General features: G+C 40.0%; 1 protein-coding gene across 1 annotated transcript in view; it reads left to right on the forward strand.

Annotated features, from left to right (window-relative positions):
• The window catches only part of LOC117450939 (adhesion G protein-coupled receptor F5-like), a 30,607-nt gene that overhangs the window by 11,342 nt on the left and 2,003 nt on the right, over nt 1–17,262 (forward strand). Inside the window, 16 exon segments of the mRNA XM_071203915.1 lie at nt 48–212; nt 1,592–1,735; nt 1,824–1,994; nt 3,537–3,809; nt 5,960–5,999; nt 6,334–6,522; nt 8,248–8,390; nt 8,474–8,563; nt 8,657–8,683; nt 9,175–9,324; nt 9,426–9,601; nt 11,712–11,879; nt 15,329–15,449; nt 15,452–15,721; nt 15,724–16,733; nt 16,861–16,902. Coding sequence (XP_071060016.1) covers nt 48–212; nt 1,592–1,735; nt 1,824–1,994; nt 3,537–3,809; nt 5,960–5,999; nt 6,334–6,522; nt 8,248–8,390; nt 8,474–8,563; nt 8,657–8,683; nt 9,175–9,324; nt 9,426–9,601; nt 11,712–11,879; nt 15,329–15,449; nt 15,452–15,721; nt 15,724–16,733; nt 16,861–16,902 — 3,179 coding nt within the window.

Below are 17,262 nucleotides of genomic sequence, written 5' to 3' on the forward strand. Positions count from 1 at the left end.
TATAACTGATTATAATGTCTGTTTAATTGTTTTTCTTTTTAATGTAGTTTGTTACCCAAATGGTACACACTTCCAGTGCAGATGTGAGGAACAGTATGTGTGGTCATTAAGCAACTGTGATACATACGGAGCCTGTGATGACATCATTGACAACACGTGTGGGTGTATCAACAATATTCCTACCACTGGACAGTACTGCGTGCCACAGACAGGTGATACACTTTTACATTTAAAGTAACATCACACATATGGATATAATATTTACTGGTATTTTTTTCGGCACTGTAATTTAAAAAAAGTATTTGTGTCCTTTCAATTCTCTCTCACTCAAGGTGACCTTGTATTTAATAGGCCTACTTAGTGCTGCGTACCGGCAAGCCGAACCGGTACTGGACTTGTAAAAAGTTTCGGTTCAAGTCCGGTTAAAACCAGAACGTCGGGAACCGGTACTTGGACTCGCAAACAAACTAGCACTGACGTATATTCTGGTGTCTGTGGTTATTTAAACATTCCCTGATAAACGTTATTCAGCGTCAATAAATGAGTGCTAATCCCAGTGTGCTCAGTGTACAACATCACATGTCATTTCACCTTCGATTCACGGTTTGAAAACGTAGCATTTCGCCACATGCTAATTCTAACCGGAAGTGAAGAATTTTCAGAATAAAAGTATTAATTTAATAGTGTGAACTTCCGGTTTTTTCAGAATAAAACTGATTTAAATTAAATAGTGTATTTAATTCAAAATTACGCCATATCAACATTGATTTTAATTTCTAACAGTATGTATGTACATCACTATGTATGTAGTATGTACTGTATAATGTCACATGTAGAGTTGTAGAAAATACATGGTGTACAGACAGTACAGTACACTCTGACTGTACAGCCACTACAGTGTATACTGTATAGTAGGTGTGTAACAGTGTAATGCGTATATTCTACTCTACACTCTACCTTTCAGCAACGTTTTAGGGATTTAGGCTCAGTCAGCTCAGGGACTGTTTGGTTACTTTAGTTTGGTAAATGAAATAAATGTTTGAACTTTGTAGTAGTTCACTGTAGTTGCTGTCATAAGTCATTTGTAGACTAAGTGGCAAAAAGTGTTTTTTTTACATTTGTACTTTGTAGAGAAATGTGGACACAAGTTAGATGGGAGCACAATAAACCTGATGAGTTTGAATTTGAGTTGATTATTGTTAATTTTCAATTGATAATTAGCTCACAATAAGTTCACTTTAGTTACTCACACAACTTGACACAAGACGTGGGTTCAGGTCCGGACTTATAAGTCCAGACCTGAACCTGAACCTCTGGACTTGAGTCCGGACCTGAACCTGAATGTGAGTCCAGGTACGCAGCACTAGGCCTACTATAGGATTACAAACATGAGCAAATCGAAATGAGCAAACAGAAAATATCAAACAATATGACAAGATGAAAAGAAAACAGAGAGAAACATGAATACCTATTCATGACCATAATTGCATTTCATCACTCAGCAATTTTTCCCAGATGTCATGACATGACCGAAATTTGGAACAAATTACTTATAAATAATTGTCTCTAATTGGACTGTCTTTTTCTACAGTACCTTTAGTATTTCATGAATACCAGATTATTATCGAGGTGAATACCAGCGATGTGGATCAGCTGAGAAACGTCCTGAACAGTTTAACTTTTCCTGTCCAGATCAGCTCCTCAGTTAACATATTAGATGCCAATATCACCACAGGTAAGAACAAATGCATTATATCCTTTTTTAATATCTATTTCCAACTTCTGCCTTTTTCACACGAGAAAATATGTTATTCTCTTTAAAGTTTGCAGCCAAGATACCACTGGGTTTCAGTGCCACTGTGAAAATGACTATCTTTGGCCGTGTGATAAGTGTGACACCTATGGGAAATGTGATGGTAATACAAGCAACACATGTGGATGCATCAATGCCATTCCTCCTGATGGACAATACTGCCAGCCTGCTGATCAAAACGGTAAGTTGGTTTGCAGGTTTGTTTACTTTTAGGATTGTATTTCTATGTTCTGCCTCTACTGTAACATGTCTCCATGCTTTAATGTAGAAAAGTGTGTGGGAGAGAAACTCCCTCTGGAGGGAACACAGGAATTGTAGCCTTCGCAGACCATTAACATGCACAAACACCTATATAACACAATACAGGAAAGGGAAAACCCCAAACCACAATAGTGAGATGTAAAAATGTAAGGTGACTCTTTTAAATATAATACTCAGAAATATATAATAAGTTTTGTTCAAACTAGCGATGTCACGACATATAAGTAAGTACAGTAGGCTATGTATATCATGTTAATAAACCACGTTATAATATGATATAAATAATTCAGCGTTCTTTTTTTTTTTTATTGCGAAAGTTGTGACAGCCCTAATTTAAGCTTTTAAAATGTGCGTGTGACAATACAGTTGAAACTATCTTATTAGTCTCACCCTTTATAGTTGTTTCTACTACAGTTCTCTATCAGATAGACGGTTTGGCCACACAAGGCCGACATGGAAACGCAGAAAACGATAACGGGTCCCAAGGTTGATCTGCGGACTAAACGCTCTGGGGGGGGCAAACGGCTCCTTGATTACGCCATATAACGATCATTTCCTGCTAACGATGACGCAATAGCCCCAGTGTTTCGAGCCAGGTCCCGGTATCTCGCAGGACAGTGCACCCAGCAGGAGCTTCCAGCTAGATTTGATCGATATGGACATAAACGCGAGTGAAGTCTAATCGGACAGGAGAGGAGACACGCAGCTCTGCATGATAACCTGCAGCACCGCCCGCTGTGATGGAGCGATGAAAGGAACAAAACACACACTTCAAGAAGTTAGATAATCACCCTTAGCTATTTTAATTACCCCAACCATGCATGCGCGAGAAGTCTTCTTCGCTGCTTTTGGTGTATTTTGTGGAAGAAGTACAGCGCCACTTACAGGCCCAGCATATGTACTACAGCGTCTCCAGCGGTTGGAGCTGTCTCGTGTGAACGGATACGTTTCTGGTGCATATTGCGTGTGGACTTCTTTGATAACGATTTTGGTGCATTTCCGTTATCGTCCTTGTGTGGCTGCAGCCTAAGATGACTCGACTGTTTTAAATTGTTATATCCAGAACATGAAGTGAGTGATATTCAAACTTTCTGGTTATATAATAAATACAAATGATAATATCATGTAAGCAATCCATCATTTTTCTTTTTCACTTTGGTTATGGGAACAGACTTTTCTTTATCTTTCTTGTACATCTATTTTTATTAGCAGTAAAATAGATACAAAGCACAATAATCAAATGTAAAGATAGATTCCACTAAAGCGCAATATTGTTATATTTCTTTTTTTAAATGTCTATAGGTATCATGATATTATTATCACTAATTCATTTGGTCACATCTATTGAACACTATAACATATTTTTATATTCTGATAGCCCTTTTTCAAGCTCTTAAAATATGCATCATACAACAAAGAGAAGCAATTATCTAAGAACTCCTCTCTCTTTCACTTATTATAGATTTTACAGCTTGTCCTATTATAACAACTCCATCACCAACAATCCCAACAACCACAACACCAACAACTATTCCTTCAACAACTCCATCACCAACAACTACTCCATCACCAACAACTCCTTCAACACTCCATCCAACAACTCCATCACCAACAACTATTCCTTCAACAACTCCATCACCAACAACTATTCCTTCAACAACTCCATCAGCAACAACTCCTCCTATAACAACTCCACCACCAACCACTCTTACTTCAACAACTCCATCACCAACAAGTAAGACTTAAAAGACAGTATTTCATTTATTTATTTTGAGCAGTTTGGATAATGTATCTTTAAGTTACAACACCTTCTTGTTTAATAGCGATTGTCTCAAAATGGCGCTGTGGTAATGGAATTCCATGTTATTGTAATAGTATGTAATCCCCAATTAAATAGGAATTCTCTGCTGAGTGCAATGATTCTTTCCACAACAGTCTATGACAAATGGTTCATGATATGTTAGGGGGCGTGGCAAAAGTGTGGGGGCGGGGCACATCGTTACTAATGCCACAGGAACTCACTGTCTACGACAATGGGTTGATGATTCATTTGTTATGAAAGGGGTTGGGGAAAATAACGATAGGTATCTGACTGCACCATGTTGGCAGATATCTTCTTAGGTGTCTTGTCAGATTCATTCTTCAGCTTAACAAAAATGGATATTGTTCTGTCAGACCGAACAACCATTGCTTCAATTGGTATAAACTCCACACAAGCTTATTTAAATTCAGCTGAGTTGAGTGTGTCCATGATGAGGATTGTTGAGATTATTAAGAATGTATATGCTTGAGATGAACAGTGATTGAGGACCTGTAGGGTTTGATCAGAATAACTCGAATAGTGTTCTAAGGAAATGCTTGAATTGCTGTTGACTTTTTCTCAATGCATTAGGCCAGTATTCCTGTTTCGGTAAGAAAAATGGGTTTTGAGGTTATATAAACAATGAGAGACATGTAGCCTGAGCTTAGAGAACAGATGCAAAGGCTGAAAAGGTCAGAAGTGAGTGGTAGTTGTGTAACGTTAAGAGCAGGTGCCTGTTTTTGTAAGCTTTTGGTCAACAGCGAAACATGGGAATGGGAAGTAAAAAGACAGTGTTGGCCAGTGACTAGTTTAATGGTAGGACTGGTATGGGATGGAGATCCAATTCTGGGGCTCGTCTGATATTCTGGAAAGAGAAACAATACAATGACTCAGCAATGATGTGGTGGTAACCAGAAATGTGGGATGCCCAAAGAATCAATCAATCAATCAATCAATCAATCAATCAATCAATCAATCAATCAATCAATCAATCAATCAATCAATCAATGTTTATTTATATAGCCCAATATCACAAATGTTACATTTGTCTCAGTGGTCTTCACAGTGTGTACAGAATATCAGTATGACAATACGACACCCTCTGTCCTTAGACCCTCACATCGTACAAGGAAAAACTTCCAAAGAAAACCCAGTTTAAAGGGAAAAATGGGAGAAACCTCAGGGAGAGCAACAGAGGAGGGATCCCTCTCCCAGGACGGACAGACGTGCAATAGATGCCGTGTGTAAATTGAAAAGATAATACATTTGCAACATAGGTAGTCCAAATGTTTGGAAATGCATGTGTGTATAATAGGAAGATGAATCCACGAGGATATCCATCCAGGACCTATGATCCAGGACCACAGCCACGACTCAAGATCCAGCGCTCGCGATCCAGGACACAGGACCGCAGGATCATCCATGACTCCGGATCCCAGCGTATATAGACACCAAAAAGAAAGACATTTGGGGAAGCTGGGTTAATCGGAACATGAGTGTACACGGGTATAGACAGAGAGAAGGAAGAAGTAAGATGTCCCCCGACAAACTAAGCCTATATCAGCAAAACTAGGGGCTGAATCTAATCAGCCCTAACTATAAGCTTTGGTGAACTGGTGTTGAGCTGAGTATGGATTTCCTAGACCACCAAAGAACAACAGCTATAAGAATGGCTTCTAGCACATATCCTCAGGTTTGGTGATAAAGAGCTCGTAGAAGAAGGAGATGCAATTGCAAGACAACAAATCTTGCCAAAGACACATGTAACCAAGTTTGTGCACATATGGAAGGCTGACAGGCAGGTAGGCCATCCAGTTATTTTAGCCGGGCCGGCTCAGATGATTGGTCATGCTTTTTACAGCGCTACGGCTTCCAGAGATGACGTTTTTTTATGGATTTTTTGTCAAAGCACTTCAGATATTCATTGCTATCGGGATGTTAAGAGCATTCCATGGAATATAAAAAGTGTATCTCGAGCCGGTTTCTCAAACTTACCTACCCCACCTTTAAGCATACGAAATTGAAGAAATTAAAATATGTTTACAATACTCATAACTCAACCAACTACTGCTGCTGCTACCAAGGCTACACCGGCAGTAACAACTACGACTGCTCCTGGGAAAGGTCTTTTTTAGGAATTGCAAATGGCATAATTGATGTAACCAAGGAGGGCAATACGCTTGCCTTTGCTGCACCTGTCAGCCAGCAGATAGTTTGACAGAATCAAAGTCTGAGGTAAGGATAGCGAAATGACACAAATACTGTGATAATGCTTGAGGGCATGATTCAAGTCTGTCGTCGAGTAGTTCAAGATGGTGCTCAGATGTGTTGGTAGGGTTCACAGGTGATCATTGCGGTTTTTAAGGCTCGTCCCTGCTCTTGAACCTAAATGTACGAATGATCTACTTGACTTGTTAAGGTGTGTATTCCCAACTAAATTATGAAATGGTCTTTTCAGACTCAACAATGGCTGCTATAAAAGTTGTGACCACTCCAACAACCACAACGTCTCCAACAACCACAAAGTCTCCAACAACCACAACGTCTCCAACAACCACAAAGTCTCCAACAACCACAACGTCTCCAACAACCACAACGTCTCCAATAACCACAACGTCTCCAACAACCACAACGTCTCCAACAACAGGTAAGAGAAATATACTAATTGTTACATAAGATACATATTCAGGATTTATTATTATCATTATTAAGCTGTTATTTAAACAATTCAGTCAGTCTTTAAGTTTCAGTGATGTTAAATGCTTGTCCAGTATTTATGTATTCAAAATGTTGTATTGACAAAAACCTTCTGGAAACATATTGTGTGAAACTATTAAGTCATCTCTCCTAATGGGAGAGCTGAACGTACAAGTTGTATTTATCTTTTTTCAGATCCAAAAAAAGTGTTAAAATGTTTAACAAGTTTAATCAGAATATTTGGAATCCTGGTTAGAGAATCAGAATCAAATAAAATTGAATTGATTAATTGACCCAACATCTATTGCCAAAACACATCTTAACACTGATCTCACCTAATCCAGGAATATTTCCAATGAACTTCTTGCTTATAACAATGTAGTCACACCATGGTATATTGTATTTGAGATACACTTTCGGTGCAGTTTAAATGTCTTAAAGCAAGTAATGAAGGCTATAATAACTTGACTCATACTGTCAACAGTAACACACTTTTATAAAATAGTCTTTCAAACGCCAACATCTCTTTCAACCACCATCATTACCTGTTTTTAGCAATAAGCGTTTTGATAACTCGTCCCTGGTTGTTATTTGTAGACATTTTTCTGTAATTCACTTTCACGTAAGGTATTTCCCTCTACAGATGATCATACTTATTACAGTTAAGCATACGAAATTGAAGAAATTAAATATTTTTACAATACTAATAACTAAACCAACTACTGCTGCTGCTACCAAGGATACACCTGCAGTAACAACTACGACTGCTCCATTACCTTTTTTTGGTAAATACATATAGATTTGTATCTTTTCCCCTTGGTCACCAAGACTTGAAAGAAACTATTTTCTGATGTCAACAGTCTTTTAAACTACTTTTCACTGTGGGTTTTGAATATATTTCTGAATGATAACATTCATGTGACATCCCTGCAGCCTACATATGCTGACAGCTAAGCTTGTCTAAAATTATGATATTACTTTAATATGCAGCACAGGGTTCATTTTTTAAAAGGCTTTGACCTCAGGGTGTAAATGGACGTATATGTCATTCATTCAAAAATTAATTGATGAATTATAAATTGCAGTTCTGCTTGAATATAGGTCAGGCTATTTAATTGCTACCTTCCACATGACATCTCAACACTGTTTCTGAAAAGGATATTTGCATTGTATAGAGACATGGGTTTTATACCCTTGATCTGCAAGTCATGCAAACCAAATTAAAATATGATTCACAATTGTTTCCTCTCTTCTCGTGTCTAGCTAGTATATTCTTTAAATCACAACAAACTGAATTGTTTGATCTTGTTTTTATTGTCTTTTCAAATAAACAGGGTTCAATTTGGAAATGACAGTGCAATTAAACGAGACGTTCACAGAAGCATTGAACGATCCAACAAGTGCTGAATACAACAATCTTAAAGACAACATGGAAGCAGTGGTAAGTGCATTGATAAATACCATATCAAATTGTAACTTGTATTTTCAGTTGAATTGGTAATGTTATGAACCGTATCTCTCCCACAGTTAAACACGGAGTATGGAGGAATCACAGGGTTTATTGGTGTTTCTGTGACAGGATTCAGGTATGGCAATTCTGGCATTTAAGACATATGGAGGCAGGACATCCGTACACATTTGACACCACCATTTTGTTTTGTGTTTGTTCTTACAGAGAAGGAAGCATATTTACAGGGTTTGTTGTTGAGACTACAGAGGTTACAACTGCAGAATTGGCTGAAGCAAATAAAGCATTTTCAAAAGCAGTAACCTCTACTATTGCCCCTGTCATTGGCTCTGTCACTGCATTGTACAACAGTAAGTCCAACATAGCTAGTAGGTATTTACATTTGGTTTAACTTGTATAAATACAAAACTGATGTGTTCTTCTTTCTCCAAAGGTGAAGATGAATTAAGGAGTAACGCCACAATTTATAATGGAAATCGCATGAGACTGGTGTGCGAACCCAGCATTAATGTGGGACAAATAAGTAGTGTCGAGTGGACATTTCGTGAAAGGGTAATTGAGGGGACTGGAAAGAGAAAAATAACAAATTCTAACACAACGTCTGTTCTAACAATAGAGAAAGCTGATGTTGTGGTGGATATTGGTAAGCAAAAGCTAGTAAAAATAAGTAAAATAACAGCTTTTTTTATTGATGCCAATAGACAAATTAATTTGCTGCGTGGACTGGAATGTTCACTATTTAATATACTAATGGTATCATTCTTTTAACTTTTTCTTTTACAGCATACCAATGTAATCATTGTTTTTATTATCTTAATCACAGGACTTTACCAATGCACTCTGATGGGCGACGTATTGCAGTTCAAACAAAAAAGGAACGTGATTGGAGATGATATCAAACCACCTCCCATCATAGTATCAAAGTCTCACATACCCGTTAGATGTCTGGGGACGGAGGGACAAACAGTACCACTTGAGTGTTGTGTGCAGTCCCTTTTAAGGTGAAGTGGTTTAAAGACTCACTTGCTCTCGGTAAGTTTAAAAATGTTTCAGAAAACTTCTCAATCCGACCATACTGAAAACACACATCCAATAGCAGTTTATTTTATTAACAACACTGTTAAATGTTCGCAGATGCTGTTGTTACTGAAAATGGAACCTCATTCTGTCGCACATATGCATACCCGCTAGTAGCCTGCGGTGAACCAACGTCACTAACATTTACTTGTAAGGTCGATGATCTCGATTATAGACGGGTAACAACATTGAGCATTTCCGAAGAATGTAAGTACAATGTTTCAAAAGTGACTATGCTTTTCCTTTGCAGTCTTCTTCCCCAATATGTTGTGTAAGTAATACTAATTGATTATTATTTATCTCCTAAGCTTTTACATGTGAAGATGATGAGTATGGGGATGGAAGAGAAGGCGAACAATCTAGTACAGAATGTCCTCCAGGTCAAGTGGGGGAAAATATTGCGAAGTGTGAAAATGGAAAGTGGATATTGGTAGAGGACACTTGCGTTATCAAAGTAATCAAGGAGTTGCTTGATTCTTCAGAGGTAAGTGATCAGCTGGGGATAACAATTCATCTCCATTTTAAATCTATAAAACACACAGTATACCATAAAGTCATTCAAAAAACGGTCCTATGTTCACTAGTTCTACGTAACCAGATATTCCATGTTGTGCAACAATTGTATCCAGGAACTATTTTCTTTCTAACAAACTACACCTGTCAACTCTGAGACACCATCTGTTCAACAAATCATGAAGGAAATCTAAACGTCAGGTTTCTTATAAATCAACTCAACAGCAGAAATCAATACCAGTTGCTCAAGATAATCCACTGAACTTGTGAGAAGTTTCATTTAGTATCTATTTTATTTCATCTGAAGTACATTCGCGTGAGAAAATATGTACCAAGCTAATTTGTTATAATATTTTGTATTGTTGTAAAAGACCCACATTTTCGACCAACATCAGCACATTCCATCACGGCTTCTGCTGTCCAGTAACTTATTGTAACTAACTGTTTTTATATAAAGTGTGGCTCTGCAGCAACACTTCTTTAATCTTTAAAGGAGCCCTATTATGCTTTTTGAGGGTTTCCCTTTAATGTGTTATCTAGTTTTGGTGCATGTAAATGGTCTGCAAAGGCTAAATCCTAAAGTTCTCTTCAGTTCTCTCCAATATACTCTTTTTGGTGTGAACGCAAAATTCCAGGCACTAACGGAACTAAACGGGAAAAGTACGGGTAAAAGTACTCCGGTGTGAAAGCGCCTATTGTACGTGATAGGCTAAAGGGCGGGACATCTCTAAGCGATTGACCAATCACAACAGAGCCAGCCAGCAGAGCAAACTGGGCTGCAAAGAGGTGCTGCAGCACAGGCAGTATGAGAAAAAAATAAGAGCTTTTTGAACATTAGAGCATGGAGACATGTCACAGTAGAAACACTACATACTGATATACACCTGAAAATGGGCATTTATAGGGTCCCTTTAACACAGGGGTGTCAAACTCAAGGCCCGGGGGCCAAATCCGGCCCTCGACTTCATTTTATGCGGCCCCGCAAGAGCATGCAAAGAATATAATACGTTTATTATACGGTTACATGCCACTTTACAGAAGCAGGTTGCCCATAAACTACATTTCCCACAATGCATCTCGTTTTGTGACATGCGCACGGAAGAGACTTGCACTTATTTGCCCTGGACTTCTGCTTTCAAACGTTTATTTTCCCTACCAAAAACCAATTAGGGAAAATAAAAATTTTTTTTTCAGATCCTTTTTTTGACAGATTCTAGGAGCAAACTCCTGGATTCATGAAGAAGTGCTTATTGTGGCTTACATTTTAAATAATGACGTGGATCATTGTTCATCACTATATCTCTTGTTTACTTGAGTCTTGTCATAGAGCAGGTTATTTTGTGTGTATGCATCATGCATTATGTGTATGCTTTGGCTAAAATGACTGTTACAGATGCAGACCAGATGTGTTGTGAAATGATTATTTTTACTGGCTCCTCCTGCAGCACACAATCATAGGTCGTATCAGCAGAGGGGGAAGAAGTACTCATATCTTGTACTTAAGTACAATTAGAAATACCACAGTGTAGGAATACTATGTTACAAGTAAAAGTCCTGCATTGCAAATTATACTCAAATAAAAGTACAAGTACAAAGTAGCATCAAATGTAAAGAATAGTATCTCAAAATGGTAATTAAGTACAGTAATTCGTACTTGAGTATGTACTTATTAACTTTACACCACTGCATATCAGCTGTAACTGTTTAAAAGTAACACGCCTCCCCTCTAGTAAATCATCAATTTCAGGATTCACATAAATATCAATACTTTTTCAACAAAGATGGACAAACTTGTCAGAACTGTGGTGGCTCAGATTAAGTAGACTAAAGATTCAAAGGCTTTATTGTAATGTGCAAAGTAGCTACAGTGTAGTTTTGGCAATTAACATCTTAAGTCCCAGATTCCTCCAACTATGCATAATAAATATATGAGACAAAAACCAATAAAATATTAGGAAGCCTCTTCTGTACTTTTGTGGCTTAAAATGTGCAGCTGTTGCCAGAAAATAAACATCTCTGTATTTGTCATGGTTTACAATCTCTTATTATATAAATGTATGTGTTTTTAATATTTACTTTAGGGGTTGCAGGAGGAGGATGTCCCAAGTTTTGTGGAGAAGCTAAGTGAAGAGATCAAAGTGATTAAGAATGATGTAACACAGTCACCTAATACCATATCAACTATCGTGGAAATCCTGGGCAACATTGCACTTATTGATACTCTGGTAGTCAATCAACCTGTCATAGAGGTAGGTTAATCCGTCCCATCAGCATTATCTTAGTTTAGATATGTATTTTATGTCAACAAATGTGAACTGCTCTATTGAAACCAGTCCGATGTCCCAACGGCGCATTGCAATTGGGGTTTTGGTTGATTGTAAAAAAAAATGTTTTGGCTTCCAGAATATCAATCTTTTATATCATTACATTACATTACATTGCATTTAGCTGACGCTTTTATCCAAAGCGACTTACAATAAGTACATTCGACCAGGAAGACACCACCTTGAAGAAAACAGAATCATATAGGTACATCAGGTTTCATAGAGCCAAGTATTTCAAGTGCTACTCAACTGGCTTTAGATAAGCCAGTCCTTTATTAGTATATAAGTGCTCTGTTAGCAGTTCTTTGTTAGTAATTCTATCTCTCGAGGTGGAGTCGAAAGAGATGAGTTTTCAGTCTGCGCCGGAAGGTGTGTAAGCTTTCTGCTGTCCTGATGTCAATGGGGAGCTCATTCCACCATTTTGGAGCCAGGATAGCAAACCCACGTGTTTTTGCTGATGGGAACTTGAGTCCCCCTCGCAGCGAGGGTGCAGCGAGTCGTTTGGCTGATGCAGAGCGGAGTGCACGTGCTGGGGTGTACAGTTTAACCATGTCCTGGATGTAGGAAGGGCCAGATCCATTCGCAGCATGGTACGCAAGTACCAGTGTTTTGAAGTGAATTCTAGCAGTTACCGGAAGCCAGTGAAGGGAGCGGAGGAGCGGAGTGGTGTGGGAACATGGGTTGTAGCAGCGATGTTTGCATTGAAGGACAGGTTGTTATCTAGGGTCACACCCAGATTCCTTGCAGTCTGGGTCGGGGAAACAACAGAGGTGTCGATGTTGATAGTCAGGTCAAGAGTGGGACAATCTTTTCCCGGAAGGAAAAGCAGTTCAGTCTTGTCAAGGTTGAGCTTGAGGTGATGAGTGGACATCCACTGAGAGATGTCAGCTAGACAAGCAGAGATGCGTGCGACGACCTGGGTCTCTGAGCGGGGAAAGGACAGGATTAATTGGGTGTCGTCAGCGTAGCAGTGGTATGAAAAACCATGCGGGCTAATGACTGATCCGAGCAAGTTTGTGTACAGGGAGAAGAGGAGGGGACAAGAACAGAGCCCTGAGGGACCCCTGTAGTTAATTGACAAGGGTCGGACTCGGACCCTCTCCAAGTTACCCTGTAGGTACGGTCTTTGAGGTATGAGGTGAGGAGGGAAAGTGCAGAGCCTGAAACTCCAAGTTCTTGGAGAGTGCGAAGGAGGATCTGATGGTTCACCGTGTCGAATGCAGCAGACAGGTCCAATAGGATGATGACAGAGGAGAGGGATGCTGCTTTAGCAGTGTGCAGTTCCTCAGTGACAGCAATGAGGGCAGTTTCTGTGGAGTGACCTGCCTTGAAACCAGACTGATGCAGATCCAGAAGGTTGTTCTGATGGAGATAGCAGGAGAGTTGTTTAAAGACAGCGCGTTCAAGTGTTTTAGACAGGAACGGGAGTAGAGAGACAGGCCTGTAGTTTATAACATCAGACGGGTTGAGAGTGGGTTTCTTTAGGAGAGGGTTTACTCTGCCTCCTTGAGACTGTTTGGAAAGTGACCAGAAGTTAGAGAAGTGTTGATTAAATGGGAGGGAAACGGTAGAATATCAGGAGCGATAGTCTGAAGGAGGTTTGAAGGGATCGGGTCTAGAGGACAGGTGGTAGGGCGGGCAGAGGTAATGAGGGTAAGAACCTCACTTGGCGAGAGAGGGGAAAAGGAGGTTGGTGTGTGGGTGGAAGGAGGGTCAGGTGACCCAGCGGTGAGTAAAGGTGAGTCAGAAAAAGAAGGGGGAATATCATCAACCTTTTTTTCAAAGTGGTTAACAAAGTCGCTTGACAGAAGGGAGGAGGGGGAAGGAGCTTTGGAGGGGTCCAAGAGGGTGAAGAAGATGGAAAATAGTTTTTTGGGATTGGAATAGGAAGATTGGATCTTATCTTGAAAGAAAGTGCTTTTTGCCTGAGAGATCGAAGCAGAGAAAGAGGAGAGGAGAGCCTGATAGGTTAGGAGGTCGTCACGGTGTTTGGATTTCCACCGTTTCCGCTCTGCTGCCCGAAGGACGGTTCTATTAGCACGCAGTGCGTCATTTAGCCAGGGAGCAGGAGGGGACTGACGAGCCTGCCGAGATGTGAGAGGACAGAGCGAATCCAGAGAGGATGAGAGAGTAGAGAGGAAAGTTTCTGCAGCAGAGTTTGGAGGCAGGAGTTGGAACGAGTCAGAGGAAGGGAGGGCTGAGAGCACCGATGAGGCAAAGGTAGAGGGGGAGAGGGAACGGAGGTTACGGCGGACAGGTGCAGGATGAGAAGAGATTAGTTTGTTATGTTTGGAAAGGGTTAGAGAGAATGAAATGAAGAAGTGATCGGATGTGTGGAGCGGGTTTACAGAGAGGTTCGAAGTAGAGCAGTTCCTTCAGAATATGAGATCAAGGACATTGCCAGCTTTATGAGTTGGTGGGGACGGAGACAGTGAGAAGGCAAAGGCGGTTAACAGAGATGTTAGTTCGTCTATATTCCCTGTCTGGAGGTTGAAGTGTCCGAGAAGTACAGCGGGAGGGCCAGTTTCAGGGATGTGTGAGAGGAGATGATCTAAGTCCTCCAAGAAGTCCCCCAAGGCGCCTGGTGGACGGTAGAGAACAACAATGGTTAATTGTATAGGATGGGTTACTGTGACGGCATGGAATTCAAAGGTGGAAGGAGTGAAGTTAGGTAGCTTGAAGAGGGAAAAGCTCCATTTGGGAGAGAGCAGGAGACCAGTGCCCCCTCCTCTGCCAGTGGGTCTGGGTGTATGGGAGAAGGAATATGCTGTGGAGAGAGCTGCTGGGGTGGATGTGTTGGATGGAGTAATCCAGGTCTCAGTGAGAGCAAGGAAATCCAGAGACTGCAGGGAGGCGTAGCCAGAGATGAAGTCAGCCTTAGGAACAGCTGACTGGCAGTTCCACAGGCCGCCTGAAACTAGATGTTGGATGTCAGTGGAGCATGTGGGATAGACGAGAGCAGGTTGGTTATAGCGATTAGGAGATGTACGGGGCCAGTGATAATTGCGAGAAGACACATGAACAGGAATGTAGAAAATACACATAATTATAGCCTGAGGTGCTAGAAAAGTATATATCACATTTATACAATAAATACATTACCCCCCTCGGAAAATTCACACACACACAAACACAATTATTTTCAGCAAACTTTGAAGGCCATTTAAAAAAAATAGTATCCTGATATTTCGCTGAATATTTGCAAAACTAAAACAATAAGTATATCTTCGGAAAGCTAAGAATCTCCTCTTTCTAGTTATGTACATAACTCAAAATGTGTATCGGAGTCGATGTGACTGATTTTTATAGAGCAGTTCACGTATATTTTTTTGATGCGGATGTAACCTCACAATGAAATCTGTCTTCATCTGCAGAATGTCCTTCAAACAGTTGATGTCATTATTGGTGAGGATTCAAGAGAGTCCTGGACAGCTCTGAATGCAAACGAAAGCAACAACGCAAGCTCTGATTTACTGGGTTCGATGGAACTCCTCTCGGTCAAATAAATGGGACATTTACCTTTGCGACTGATGCAATCCTCTTCGACAGAAGCACCTTTGACCCTGACCTTATCTCGTTCTCCGCAAATCTGAACACCAGCGTTGTCCTGGACATTCCTAACACCGGCTTTAGCAATGCCTCAATCACCACTATTACTTTCTTCACCCTAAATAATGTTATGCCAGTACGGAGTTCCAGCTTTAACACCAGCCTCTTCAACACCAATAACACTGACCCAGTTAATGCCATCAACGCAGCTGTGGTGCTAATAAAGTAAATGAAACGATTCCGAACGTTACTTTAAGCTACACCAAGTTAAACACGACTCTGACGCAAGATCCTCAGTGTGTCTTCTGGAACTTTAAACTGTTTGACAACAGGGGTGGTTGGGATAGTGAGGGGTGTCAGTTTATTTCCGATATAAATGACACAGTAACCTGCAGATGCGACCATCTCACCTCATTTTCAATTCTGATGTCAACTGGTATCCCTAAAGAATTAGCAGAACTCTTGGATATAATCACCTACGTTGGAGTTGGGATCTCTTTGGCAAGTTTAGTTATATGTTTAATTATCGAAGGATACGTTTGGAAAGCCATAACTAAAAATAGCACTGCCTTCATGCGTCATGTTTCCATCATTAACACTGCCCTCTCTCTGTTGATCGCTGACATCTGTTTTATCATTGGTGCCTCCATTGCCGACAACCCAGCTGAAAACCCGGAGAAGAATAACTATAATGTTCCAGTTGAGTCTTGCAGCACAGCAACATTTTTTATGCACTTGTTTTACCTTGCGGTGTTCTTTTGGATGCTAGTTTCAGGCCTTCTGCTATTTTACCGGACAGTCATGGTCTTCTCCCACATGTCCAAGGCAGTCATGCTGGCTATTGGCTTCTCATTAGGCTACGGCTGCCCTCTGATCATAGCTGTTGTTACTGTTGCCGCCACAGCACCAGGAGAAGGATACATCAGGAACAAAGAGGCTTGTTGGCTTAACTGGGAGCAAACAAGGGCCCTGTTGGCGTTTGTGATACCTGCCTTAACTATAGTTTGTATCAACATCATTATCGTAATCGTGGTCCTGTTCAAAATGCTAAGAAGAGGCGTGGGAGACGCCAGGCAAAGAGAGGAAAGGCACACGCTGGTGGTCATTCTAAGGTGTGTGGCCATTTTGACTCCTTTATTTGGACTGACCTGGTCTTTAGGAGTGGGGACCATGCTAGATTCGACAAATAGAGGACTCCACATTGTGTTTGCACTCTTCAATTCACTACAGGTATTTGCAACCATTAAAAATAACAAAATAACAACTTGTTCATACATAGCAGTATTTTTATATAATACCTATCTTTGTCAATTTCTTTGATGTTAAAGAAAAATGCGTGTTATTTCATTTTCCTCAGGGTTTCTTCATTTTAGTGTTTGGGACACTATTCGATTCAAAGGTATGTTGTCTTTAAACTAACAATTGTGGATAGATGATTGATTCCTCTTTTGATAGTAGTAGTAGAAGTATTCAAATCCTTTAACCTGCCAGAAGGTTCAAATACCAGATTATAACTTAATATCATGTAATGAAAAAGGATTAGTCATATCAGTTTTAGCATTATTGTTATCATATTTTATATTCCATAATGAGGTTATCATGAAGCATTGAAACAAAATGATAGAGATTTCTGTACCTTTTGTGATTTAGTGCCCCAAGTTAAAGATTTGAATTGAAATTTACTCCATAACGTTGAGTGTGCATTTGGTATGTTAGCATTACTTAAGATAAAAACTAGCAGGTTGACAACTTTGTTAAC

Source organism: Pseudochaenichthys georgianus, chromosome 8 (assembly GCF_902827115.2).
Source record: "Pseudochaenichthys georgianus chromosome 8, fPseGeo1.2, whole genome shotgun sequence".
In the NCBI taxonomy this organism is placed as follows: Eukaryota; Metazoa; Chordata; class Actinopteri; order Perciformes; family Channichthyidae; genus Pseudochaenichthys; species Pseudochaenichthys georgianus.